This window comes from Schistocerca piceifrons, chromosome 11 (genome assembly GCF_021461385.2).
Source record: "Schistocerca piceifrons isolate TAMUIC-IGC-003096 chromosome 11, iqSchPice1.1, whole genome shotgun sequence".
Taxonomy (NCBI): Eukaryota; Metazoa; Arthropoda; class Insecta; order Orthoptera; family Acrididae; genus Schistocerca; species Schistocerca piceifrons.
In genome coordinates, this window is record NC_060148.1 from 96226922 (window position 1) to 96240136 (window position 13215).

At 40.1% G+C, this 13215-nt stretch overlaps 1 protein-coding gene across 1 annotated transcript in view; it reads left to right on the plus strand.

Moving 5' to 3' along the window:
- Positions 1 to 8060, plus strand: part of LOC124719748 (beta-1,3-galactosyltransferase 6-like) — a 56437-nt gene extending 48377 nt beyond the window's left edge. Inside the window, exon 4 of the mRNA XM_047244949.1 lies at positions 7763 to 8060. Within this exon, the coding sequence (XP_047100905.1) occupies positions 7763 to 8060 (298 nt within the window). The remainder of the gene's footprint in view (positions 1 to 7762) is intronic.
- Positions 8061 to 13215: the final 5155 nt, after the last annotated feature.

Here is a 13215-nt window from a genome sequence, read left to right on the forward strand (position 1 = left end):
TGGTTTGTACCTTTTCAATTTATCTGTACATTTGACTACAGAGATTGACATTCAATGCTCACATATATTGTTTGTTGGCTACACCAATTTTAACACTTTACATCATTCTCAATAACCCACATCATAATCTATACATATAAAGAAGAGCGTCTGTTTGCTTGTTTGTTTCCAATTCATACAAATCTACAGTTTTATTCCAATGTTGATGACATTTTGCACACTTCACCTTTACCTTCAGGATGAGAGGAAGATCAATGTCTATGTAAGGTTTTGTAATCTGACTTGAAATATATGTGTATGTAATATATAAAGGGGACAGGCTACAAAAAATCTCTAAAAGCTCATGGCCAATTTACTTCAGATTTCTACATGGTTCCCTGATCAACATTTGAGCAGACAGGCTGTATTTTGATATACATAATTCAAATATATATAATATATAACATCTTGAAAAGTACTTGACAAATTTACCTCAATGTTCTTGGACAGTTTACGATAATTTCTACATTCAGATGAAACAATGAAGAAAATTAATGAAAAATTAAATGCCTAACATACAAAATACATCATGGTAAACTGACCGTAATTCCAATCATGAGAATAGATTACAGCAGCAATACCTGTCTTGGAAATAGTACAATCAGATGTCACTAGATTGCAGAATGAGCAAAAGCTTGAGAACTTATTAGCAACATGTTTATTGATTTGTTGCCATTGTTGCATATGCCATACACCCTATAAGATATTTTAGTCTGTGTTTCATTTGAGCTTGATAAAATTATATCTTTGCTAACTGTAAAAACACTTTCATTATGTTTTCATGAAAGGGAAGTTTCACAGCTTCCAATGTAGAAACGGTTAACTCAGTATATCCTTTTAAGTATTTAGGGTTTCTTTCATCCCTCCTGACTGTAAATCTGTATTTACATTGTCAAAAACATTAATAAATATGTGAAATATTTATTCATTAAGCATATGCACATATTTTTAGAGTCAAAATATTTTTTGCAGAAAATTAGGTACACTGAAAAAATAAAAGTATGTATTTTACAGTTAGATTTTTGGTACATTATGTGTCACAAATATATTTCTTTAATTTGTAATTTAAAAAGGAACCAAAGCATGATGTATGATACATTTATTATTACTAAACTTTTCATTTAAAATTGGTGTATATTTGCAAAAGTCAGAACGGGGAGCTTAAAACCTGGTTTTAATGAGTGCCACAGGTGAAGACTTATTCATTGACACCCAGTCATTCAAACATGCCATTCAATTTAAAGGGATTGCATTTACCTATGGAGCTTGCATTCACTGTGAGTATCAACAAGTTAAACATCCCAGGCAATGTCGGGACTACAACTAGTCGTCAATAACCCAGATTAGTGCTGTGCTTGAGGACAAGTTGAACTGCTTGAGCAGTTTATGCCACACATTAAAAATTCTTGGTTCTGTTCAGTCTGTCAATCACCTTGTGATCTAGCAACTTGATGTTATCTTCCTGTCAGGTCTTGTCACTGTAATTCGTTCTCATGATAGCAGTTACAGTTAGTTTGATGTGATTTGTTTTACCTATTGGCCATTCTTAATTTTAATCTTTATTTCATCTGAATGTTACCATCTTCTTTTTGAGCTGAACAAAAGCCGATACCGTTTTTACCCATTATTTTAATATCTGAATCAAGATCGAAATGCTCATTTGAAATCCACTTGGTAAACCATTACTGTTCTCTAATAGCAAAATAAAAGAATGAACTGGCTTCATAGTTAGGCAATATTTTCTGAAAGACAGCACTTTTGTCTTAGAGTGTTAGTATTACTAAAAATTCAACATAAATGTCTGTGTATCCTTGTAAGTAGTTCTGTAAGAAAACTCTTTGTTAAAATATAACAAGATTTTGTACAGTGGTAGGATTTAATGGTATTTCCTGATATGTTTCACAAAATTTTCTAATTTTAACCATCAAGTGGATGCACCTGTGCAAAAAGTCTGCCAGCCACAAACAACATTGTCTTGTACTCTTCCAGTGTTGTTTTACAATTGCGAGACCTTATCTATTCCTTCATTAGTGATTCAGGTAATACTGTGACGAGTTGCATTCTCATATGTCCAAGAGAGTAGCAGTAATATGAGATAAACAGTGAGCAAGGTGAGAAAATGACACAGCTCGCTGTGCAAGAAAATGTCCAAGATTTCGGGCAAGAAGCACAATCCCACAATTAGGCAGCAATCTATGAGATAATTAGCAATCGAATAAGGAATAAGGAGTTAGCTAGTACCTGATGGAAATGAGTGCAGCTGCATCAGATCCCAGCTAACTGCTTATTCAATTGCTTATTCAGTATACTGAAAGTGGGTCATTACTGAGGGATAACATTTGTGTGTTGTAATGAAGGTTTATTTTATAGTTGTTTGAGTAAACAGTGATATAGGATGTATAATGTACTTTTGTTTCATCATTGTTAAACTAAACAAAGATTAATCTGTGATATTGCTCGTACATGATTGAACAGTTCACAGGTGAACTGCTGATTCATTGTGTCCAACGGACACAATATTTTAGTGATCAAACACGATGCCATCATCAGGTGTGCTGGCAAACTGAGCTTTTGAGAACATGCGGCGGACTGATATCCCCTACCCCTGCGACCCACTCCGTCCACTGTCCTCGTTGCGAGTCAGCAGTCACAGAGATGCTAGCATCGCCTTCTGTGATGGTGTTGATTCGATTTCTCTGTACACCCTGGTCTCCAGATCATTTTAATGCTGAGAGTCTTCATAATTAAACTCAGTACTGATTCCCAAATTTTCCTAAGATTGTAGCTGCAACTCAGTTGATGAGCTCATTCCTGGTACGAATTTCTATGCCCTCTCTAACAACACTGTCCCAGTATTTGGAAGTCTGTGCCAAAATCCTGGTATGTTCGTACTCCATTGCATGATTCTCAGACAAACAGTTCTCTGAGCTGGCTGGTTTGGTGGGATATAGCAGTCGAGCAGGTGCTGACAGATGTGAAAATTACCGAACAATCAGTTTAATAAGTCACAGATGCAAAATACTAATGCGTATTCTCTACAGACGAATGGAAAAACTGGTAGAAGCTGACCTCTGGGAAGATCAGTTTGGATTCTGTTGAAATATTGGAACACGTGAGGCAATACTGACCCTACGACTTATCTTAGAAGCTAGATTAAGGAAAGGCAAACCTACATTTCTAGCATTTGTAGACTTCGAGAAAGCTTTTGACAATGTTGACTGGAATACTCTCTTTCAAATTCTGAAGGTGGCGGGGGTAAAATACAGGGAGTGAAAGGCTATTTACAATTTGCACAGAAACCAGAAGGCAGTTATAAAAGTTGAGGGGCACGAAAGGGAAGCAGTGGTTGGGAAGGGAGTGAGACAGGATTGTAGCCTCTCCCCGATGCTATTCAATCTGTATATTGAGCAAGCAGTGAAGAAAACAAAACAAAAATTCGGAGTAGGTATTAAAATCCATGGAGAAGAAATAAAAACTTTGAGGTTCGCCGATGACATTGTAATTCTGTCAGAGACAGCAAAGGACTTGGAAGAGCAGCTGAACGGAATGGACAGTGTCATGAAAGGAGGGTATAAGATGAACAACAACAAAAGCAAAATGAGGATAATGGAATGTAGTCGAATTAAGTTGGGTGATGCTGAGGGAATTAGATTAGGAAATGAGACACTTAAAGTAGTAAAGGAGTTTTGCTATTTGGGGAGCAAAATAACTGATGATGGTCGAAGTAGAGAGGATATCAAATGTAGACTGGCAATGGCAAGGAAAGTGTTTCTGAAGAAGAGAAATTTGTTAACATTGAGTATTGATTTAAGTGTCAGGAAGTCGTTTCTGAAAGTATTTGTACGGAGCGTAGCCATGTATGGAAGTGAAACATGGACAATAAATAGTTTGGACAAGAAGAGAATAGGAGCTTTCGAAATGTGGTGCTACAGAAGAATGCTGAAGATTAGATGGATAGATCACGTAACTAATGAGGAGGTGTTGAATAGGATTGGGGAGAAGAGAAGTTTGTGGCACAACTTAACTAGAAGAAGGGATCGGTTGGTAGGACATGTTCTGAGGCATCGAGGGATCACCAATTTAGTATTGGAGGGCAGCGTGGAGGGTAAAAATCGTAGAAGGAGACCAAGAGATGTATACGCTAAAGCAGATTCGGAAGGATGTAGGTTGCAGTAGGTACTGGGAGATGAAGAAGCTTGCACAGGATAGAGTAGCATGGAGAGCTGCATCAAACCAGTCTCAGGACTGAAGACCACAACAACAACATCAGTCGAGTGTGCCTCTGGTGTTCTTGGCAATAATCCTTGATGGTGTGCATGTTCTGTGCAATATATGTCTTCCCACATTGACATGGAATCTGGTGTACACCAGCCTTCCACAAACTGAAATCATCTTTGACACTTCCCAATAATACTTATTTTTTATTGGGCAGGCAAAAGATGGTTTTTACTCTGCACTTCTTCAATATGCATCCAATTGTTCCTGATAGTGTGCCAGTGTATGGCATCAAGGCAGTGGCCGCCTATTCCTCAGTGGCTTCTTCCATCTCCACAGATTGTGCTGTTTTGATGGGATGGGGGCATTTGTAAACTGCCATTCTGGGTACCCGTTTTTTCGGAATACAGTTCTGAGATGTTCCAGCTCCTGGGGCAGACACTCTGCACCTGAAATGGTGCATGCCTGTGTACTAGTGTTTTTAGTACCCCATTCCTCTGTGACGGGTGGTGGTAGCTCTCTTCCTGCAAATAAAGGTCAGTGTGTATTTTCTTCCGATACACACCGTGGCCTATCAGATGTTCTCTTGACCATGACGTCCAGGAATGGTACTGTTCCTTCTGCTTCAGTCTCCATAGGGAATTTGATGTTGGCATGAATAGAGTTCAGATGTGTATAGAAGTCAAGGAGTTTGTCCATTCCATGGGGTCAAATGATGAACATGTCATCTACATAATGGAAAAAACACATGGGTTCACATTTGGATGATGCCAGGACTTCATCCTCAAAGTACTCCATATACAAATTTGCGACCACAGGCGAGAATGAACAGCCCGTTGCAGCTCCTTCCATTTGTTTGTAGTTTTCTCCATTAAACAGAAAAAAAAAAAAAAAAATGTGGAGGTCAAGTCACTCCTGAAAAGCTTGCTGGTCTTCTCATCAGATTTCTGAAGTTGTAAAGACATTCTGAAAAATCCACAGAATTGCAGATAGGATGCGTGCACTTATTCACATAAGGGCTTAGTATTTCCTTCAGGTATTTTGTCAGCAAATATGCAGGTGCCCTAGTGTTGCTGACAATCGGGTGCAATGGCACCCCATCTTTGTGAACTTTAGGGAGTCCATAATGTCTTGGTAGTACAGATCCGTGAGGTAACAGTTTTTTCACGACGCCCTCTGGTAAATCTGTGTCCTCGAGAAGAGCCATACTCTTGTTGTCCACCTCCTTTGTGGGGCCACTATTGACCTTCCTGTAGGAGGCATCATCTCATATGTAGGTGCCCTAATGTTGTTGACAATGGGGTGCAAAGGCACCTTGCCTTTGTGAATTTTAGGGAGTCCACAATGTTTTGGCCGTACAGATCCTTGAGGTGACAGTTGTTTTGTGACACCCTGTGTTAAATCTGTGTCCTTGAGAAGAGCACAGGTCATCCCCATTTTCAAAAAGGGACGTCGAACAGATGTACAGAACTATAGACCTATATCTCTAACGTTGATCAGTGGTAGAATTTTGGAACACATATTATGTTCAAGCAAATGACTTTTCTGGAGACTAGAAATCTACTCTGTAGGAATCAGCACGGGTTTCGAAAAAGACGATCGTGTGAAACCCAGCTCGTGCCATTTGTCCACGAGACTCAGAGGGCCATAGACACGGGTTCACAGGTAGATGCCGTGTTTCTCGACTTCCGCAAGGCGTTCGATACAGTTCCCCACAGTCGTTTAATGAACAAAGTAAGAGCATATGGACTATCAGACCAATTGTGTGATTGGATTGAAGAGTTCCTAGATAACAGAACGCAGCATGTCATTCTCAATGGAGAGAAGCCTTCCGAAATAAGAGTGATTTCAGGTGTGCCACAGGGGAGTGTCGTAGTACCGTTGCTATTCACAATATACATAAATGACCTTGTGCATGACATCGGAAGTTCACTGAGGCTTTTTGCAGATGATACTGTGGTATATCGAGAGGTTGCAACATTGGAAAATTGTACTGAAATGCAGGAGGATCTGCAGCGAATTGATGCATGGTGCAGGGAATGGCAATTGAATCTCAATGTAGACAAGTGTAATGTGCTGCGAATACATGGAAAGATAGATCCCTTATCATTTAGCTACAATATAGCAGGTCAGCAAATGGAAGCAGTTAATTCCATAAATTATCTGGGAGTATGCATTAGGAGTGATTTAAAATGGAATGATCATATAAAGTTGATCGTCGGTAAAGCAGATGCCATACTGAGATTCATTGGAAGAATCCTAAGGAAATGCAATCCGAAAACAAAGGAAGTAGGTCACAGTACACTTGTTTGCCCACTGCTCAAATACTGCTCAGCAGTGTGGGATTCGTACCAGACAGGGTTGAGAGAAGAGATAGAGAAGATCCAATGGAGAGCAGCGCGCTTCGTTACAGGATCATTTAGTAATCGTGAAAGCGTTACGGAGATGATAGATAAACTACAGTGCGAGACTCTGCGGGAGAGACGCTCAGTAGCTCGGTACGGGCTTTTGTTGAAGTGTCGAGAACATACCTTCACCGAGGAATCAAGCAGTATATTGCTCACTCCTAAGTATACCTCGCGAAGAGACCGTGATGATAAAATCAGAGAGATTAGAGCCCACACAGAGTCATACAGACAATCCTTCTTTCCACGAACAATATGAGACTGGAATAGAAGGGAGAACCGATAGAGGTGCTCAAGGTACCCTCCGCCACACACCGTCAGGTCGCTTGCGGATTATGGATGTAGATGTAGATGTAGATGTAGATGTAGCCTGGTTTTCCACCTTCTTTGTGGGGGTCACTATTGATCTTCCTGTAGGAGTCATCATTTAGCAGACTCTTCTCAATGTAGTCCTTGTGGATAAGAACAACAGTAGCATTATCTTTGTCAGCAGGTAAGACAGCAATCTCAGGGCACTGTTTCAGGTCCCGATTCGCCACCCTCTTTGCTGGTTTGATCAACAGTAACGCTGGGAGATACTGAAGAATCACATTATATACCTCTTGCTCATATGTTTTTACCCTGGTAAGACATCTACTATTGACATGTGCACAAAATAGAAGTGCGCCTGCTCCTGTTTTAAAAAAACAGTGTGCCCACTCGACTGTTAAGCATAGTTATAGCTCATTATTTTGGATAGCTCCTAATTTCTTACATATCACACACACTTGCTCCAAACGAATCAAATGTCACGTGACTGCGAGAAGCAATACAGTATCGAGCGCTGCGGCATACGGGGAAATCTCGAGTCTGTTCAAATGTATTACTTACGCATCATAGCACATCACTCCTTAGCCGATGTCAGTGTGTAGTAGGATAGTTAATCTCCTCAGATCTCCTAGCAGAGTAGTAATACAGCCTATTGAGAATGAAATAATTATCAAAATTGGTCTAACTGACAAACAGTATATCTAGGGATTGACTGTTAACCTCTGTAGTCAAATTTAGTGTACTCACCGACATTCTACACCAACAGTACAGTACACACAGACAATTGTCGGCAGGCTGTACTACAAAGACGACGTGGCTGTGGGTACGTGGCTGGCCCCCCTGAAGAACGTGCGGCGCGTGCACGACCCGCGGTTCGACACGGAATCGGTGTCGCGCGGCTGCCACAACAGTTACCTTGTGACACACCAGAAGAGCGCCGACGAAATGGTGGCCATGTGGCAGCGGCTGCGCTGGGGTTCCAACCAGCCGTGCCCGGAGGGACAGGAGACGCGCCACCGCCTCTCCTACAACTACGACTGGACCTCGCCGCCCTCCCGCTGCTGCCGCCGCCGTGACCCCTCCGTCCCGTGAGGTGGCGTAGCGGTGCGGAAAGGCCCCGCTTCTACTCGCTGTCTTGTTGTGTCGTAACTCTGTTGTATCTCTGTAGAGCTGAGGGTGCTGCTCGCAGCTGTGTTTCCTCTGTCTTACTTCATCTTGCACAAAGCCGACTCTCTCTATGCGAATGCTTGAAAGGTAGCTAACATTTCACTGGGACTTCTGTGGTTCTCTGTTTACGGTATAAATAATAAGGAGCACTGTCCCCCTTTAAGTTTTTTTTTATTTATGACAGAGTTCAAAAGCTTGCCTCTGTCGCAGGGTGGCAGATCAGGTATTTCGTTTACTGTACGCACAGTGTATCTTGGCAGTTCTGCAGAGGATACTGGAAGTACGAGCGAACAATCACCACCTGACACACGGCTTACTCCAGTAGTTGAACAGAGGTGTGGGACAGAATAAGCCCCACCTCCTCCTCACAGGTCGAGCAGTGTACTAAACTTGACACTGCATTCGCCGTGTGTACGGCAGTGCCGTATTGCCGAGGTGCGCCGTATCGTCTCCGAGTTGAAATCGGCAATAGACGAAAACAGACCATCGTTACCTACACTCCCAGACAAGTGGCAGGTTATACTGTGCATGTAGTAAGTGTACTGTCTGAGGGAATCCACCAGTATCAAAATATATCCACTTCTGTACATCTACGACGGTGAGCAGTGCTTTTGATGAAGTATATGACAAATGTGATACACGGGACTGCAGGTATTTTGACTGACTTTGATTCCGTCAGAAACCGTTGTGCACAGTGACTGCAGATTGTAAGGAAGGAGAGGCACACAACAGTCAGTCACAGTCCCATTAGCTTTTATTATGATTGCAAATCTATATCTCAGGTACAAATAGCCACCTTCAGTGCATTTTCGGTACAATTCAACAGACTCACAGCAGTGCTTGTCACCGTATGTTCTTACAGGTGTGTAGGCAGAAGGACCCGTACGTCTGTAAGAACTTACATTGACATGAACTGCTGCGAGTTTGTCGAATTGTAATGAAAGTGCACCGAAGGTGGCTATTTATAGCCAAAATGTAGATTTGGAAACATAATAAAAACGAATGCGATTGCGACTGACTGCTTTGTGTCTCTTCTTTGCTGCAGATATTTCAACTCTGTCGGTTCTTTCCTCGACTGAACTTCTGATCTGCCACCTGAAGATAGGGAATAACCTCTGAAATATGTTGTAAAACGTCAGTGAATGATTACATTGTGATTTTTATTCAAATTAAGAAATATTGATGTTTTACGAAAGTTCAAATACTTTAGGATTAATGGAGACCACTCACCGAAAAGCAGAAGCATTGAGTTGTCAATAGGCACACACAAAAGAAGGACAACTGGCTGGCATCTGGAGTTATCCTTTGATGAGTTAGAGTACACAATCACACACACAGTGTGTGATTGTGTACTCTAGTCTGTCAAATGATAACTCAGAAAGTTAGCAATCTTTCCTTCTTCTATGTGTGCCTGTTGACTACTCAGTGCTTCTGCTTTTCAGCGAGTGGCCTAAAGTATTTACATCCTAAAAGAAAATATTAATATTAACAGATGTATTGTGAAGGGCTTTCCACAACCGTACCTTACAGGTAAGCAATAATTTTGTTAGTGATATGCTGTTTTTTGTTACAATATTTTTGTTTTCCTGTTTTAACCAACTGTGTTTCCAAGCTACAGTTCTACATTTAAGGACAATGCCAGCATTTTCTAGGTGCTACACATGCTTCAGTTTATCACCTCCATCACCCAAATGTTATGAAACACGTAATAAGAACACAAGAAGGAAGCTAAGTATTTGTAGATAGACAACAAAATTAGAATTAGTAGATAACAGTGGACGGATCAGTGAAGCAGTGTTTACAACTACTTCCAGAATCCGTACGACCACAAACTGGCGACCTATTGACAACAAATTTTAAATCTTTCTTTGTAAGTAAATGTCTACTTTCACTGAAAGAATTCTAGGCTTTTAAGTTTCATCATCATCATATCCCACGTTTTTCCATCCTATTTGATGTATCGACAAATGGGGTTTCTCGATCGATTACAGTTCTTAAATTTCTCTCCCTCTCTGATGCTGCTCCAAGTATGTCCTCTCTGCTGAATGTCAGATTTCAATATGTCCTTGTAACTGCACCTTGGTCTTACTCTCGGTCTTTTGCATCTGAGTTCCAGATCGTACATTAGTCTCGATGGCCCGGTTGCGACCGTGTGTCTCATATGTCCGTACCATTTCAAGCTCTGTGACGTTATTTTGTCTTCCAGTCTTAAAACTTGAGCCTGTTTCTGGCTTCCTCATTCCAGAGTCCAGCTCTCCACGTCTTCCTGACTGTTGTGTGAACATACCTCACCTCACCTCAGCTGCCAGAATTCTGCTGATGTATTTACTTCTCTTGGTGCATGTTCATAACAATATGTCTGAATGGGACTATAATAAGTTTGCTCTGTTCCATTTGAGATCTTTAACTATGCAGTCACTAGCTGCTTGAATTCTGTAAGCAGTTTTTTTGTTTATAAAACAAGTAGCAGAGACATCATTGTCATGACATTTGAAATGATAGTTTATCTGTGCTTGTTGCCCTTTCATTTCACATGTCTCATCAGCTACACATATCTTTTCACTACCATCACCTCCCTTATCTCCTGACTGAAGATGAGACTGTATACTTTTGGAGCTTCTGCCCAGGCGTTTAACTGATGTTGACGGTCTTCTTTAGAGTCACTCCCGCAGACGTGTGTTATGTGCAAACAACACAGATTTCATTTTTTTGCATCGTATGGCTTGGTGTACTTTTCTCCAGATATCACTGACCATAGTAATGAAAAGAAGAGGAGAGAGAACTTCGCCTTACCTACATCCAGATTTAATCACTGTATGTGTTTTGACATTACTATGGGTTGTAGAAATTCTAGATTCTGTGTATCATGTCATCATTATTCCAGTTTTTTTCCAGGTATTGATTCCCACACTGTTTCCCCATTCACAGCATCAAATGCTGTCTTTATATCCAGAATGGCTAACCACAGAGCTTGGTTGCATTCATAGTATTTTTCCATCAATTGATTCAGTTCTTGATCTCCACTTCCTCAGCCCATGCCGTTCTTCCAAGGGATTTTCTTCAATGAATAGTCTGATCTTATGTGCTATAATTCCTTGATAAAGTTTGCCCAGTTGGTGTGTTAAAGTGATACCCTAATTATTACAATATTTCTTTCCATCAACTTTCTTGAAAACTGGGATTATGATGTAGACTATGAGGCGAAATTGTACTTGACAGCTAAAGCTGCAAGATGTTATAATGTGTAGATTTTTGTAAGTAGTGGAAGAGGCAATAGAAATAGCTGTAGAGTATGAAATAATCTATGTAGGAAAATAGAAATTGTAAGATAGAAGCAGATACAAACATTTGCAAATAAGCATAGAAACTATTACCTTAGTATGCAGTCTGTACTTAGCAAAACACTTATATTTATAGGAATTATAGTATGTATTAACCTTGTAGATAAGAGTGATATATATTAATATTTATATAAATTATATTATGTATGAATCTTCTAGATAAATATGATATATATTACATATTTGTACACAAGTATGTTGCATATTAATCTTGTACATAAACATAAACTTAATCCTGTACATAACATAAAAGTCATCATTTGGTGACTACAAGCAAAAAGAAATGTAAATGAAAAGAAAGGGAGAAAAAATTGCTCACAGAATACTCGGCTTGTGCTTCAGTGAAAAACTTTTGCATTTGCAATTCCACATTCAATAATACAACATTCTTACGTCTACTACATTATTCTATACTGTGAAGGGTAGTTACAGTTTGAATTATAACCTCAAAAAAGCAAAGTAGAGCTGTTACTAAAGTATCTGTTACAGATGGTTGAAAAGTGAAGGCAATGAACTCTAAGTTTATTTGAGCTAAGAGACCACACCGTTCCTCCTTGTAAACAAGCTGTAAACCAGTTAGGAACAAAATAAACTCTTCTGGTTTGAACACAAACTATACTTGAGCCAGAGTGTCTATTAATGGAAAAAAGAAACAGTTCTAAACTGGAATTAACCCTAACAGTTACTGTGGCAAAAAGCCGGTCTCAAGTAACTAAACAAAGTTTCAGAACTAAAGCCATCACATACAAGGTGCTAGAATTAGAGCCCAGGAAAATGTCAGTCTACAACTAAGTTTGGCAGAGATGGCAACAAGAAAGAATTGCCTTAAATATAAGTGGAAAGCAGAAGGCCTCTATAATGGAAGCAAAGACTGTTGAAAACTGTTACTAACTAGTAATTACGCAAAGAACTATGCAGGGAAAAGTTGAAGTGCTGGCAGGACAGTCACTTGTTAAAATCCCACAATTTTAAACATGGCTGACAGTAAAAACTGTAAATAAATTTTTAATATAAAAAGTATACAGCCAACTGGTTGCAGAAGTTTATTGTATTAGTCTCGACCAGGTTTCAACATCACCAAGGGTGTCTTCTTCGGAAGGAAAATCACCAGTGTTAAGTATTTTTCTTGTGACATCTTGTTATGCAGTAACAGCCTTGGATACTTGGGCATTTAGAAACCTCAAAATTAGAAACATGGCTGACAGCAGCAACAATAGATAAATTTTCAATATATAAACTATAGAGCCGGCCGACTGCATAAATTTATTGTAATAATATTCACCAGTTTTCAAGTTAAAATGTTGAGAACTCTGACTAAACTCAAGTTAAAATCCCTGAAGAACAGTCCAATATTAAGGTTCCAGTACGACAAAAACATAATCAAGTCCAGTGTATCGCAAATGAAAACAGATCCAGAATTTGTACAAGATCACTCACAGGAACATTAACACGAACTCTTGTGTTGTCATTGTGGCAGCTCCAAAGTGACTTCCTGACACTCAGAGTGAACTGGCTGCCCAGGGATTATACACCAGCCTAAGTACAGCCCTTGGTGCCGGATATGGTTGGTCTCACCTCCTGTCGCGCAGTTGGTGTAGGAGAGTGATCGTCTGGCCAGCGACCTCTGCCGACACTTCGGTCACGGTCTGATGGCCGTGTGTAGCGAGTGTAATGTATAAGGAAGTGGGCTGCCTGCGAAACTTGAACATAGTGCGGGTTGCTGGTTGAGTAGGTGTAAG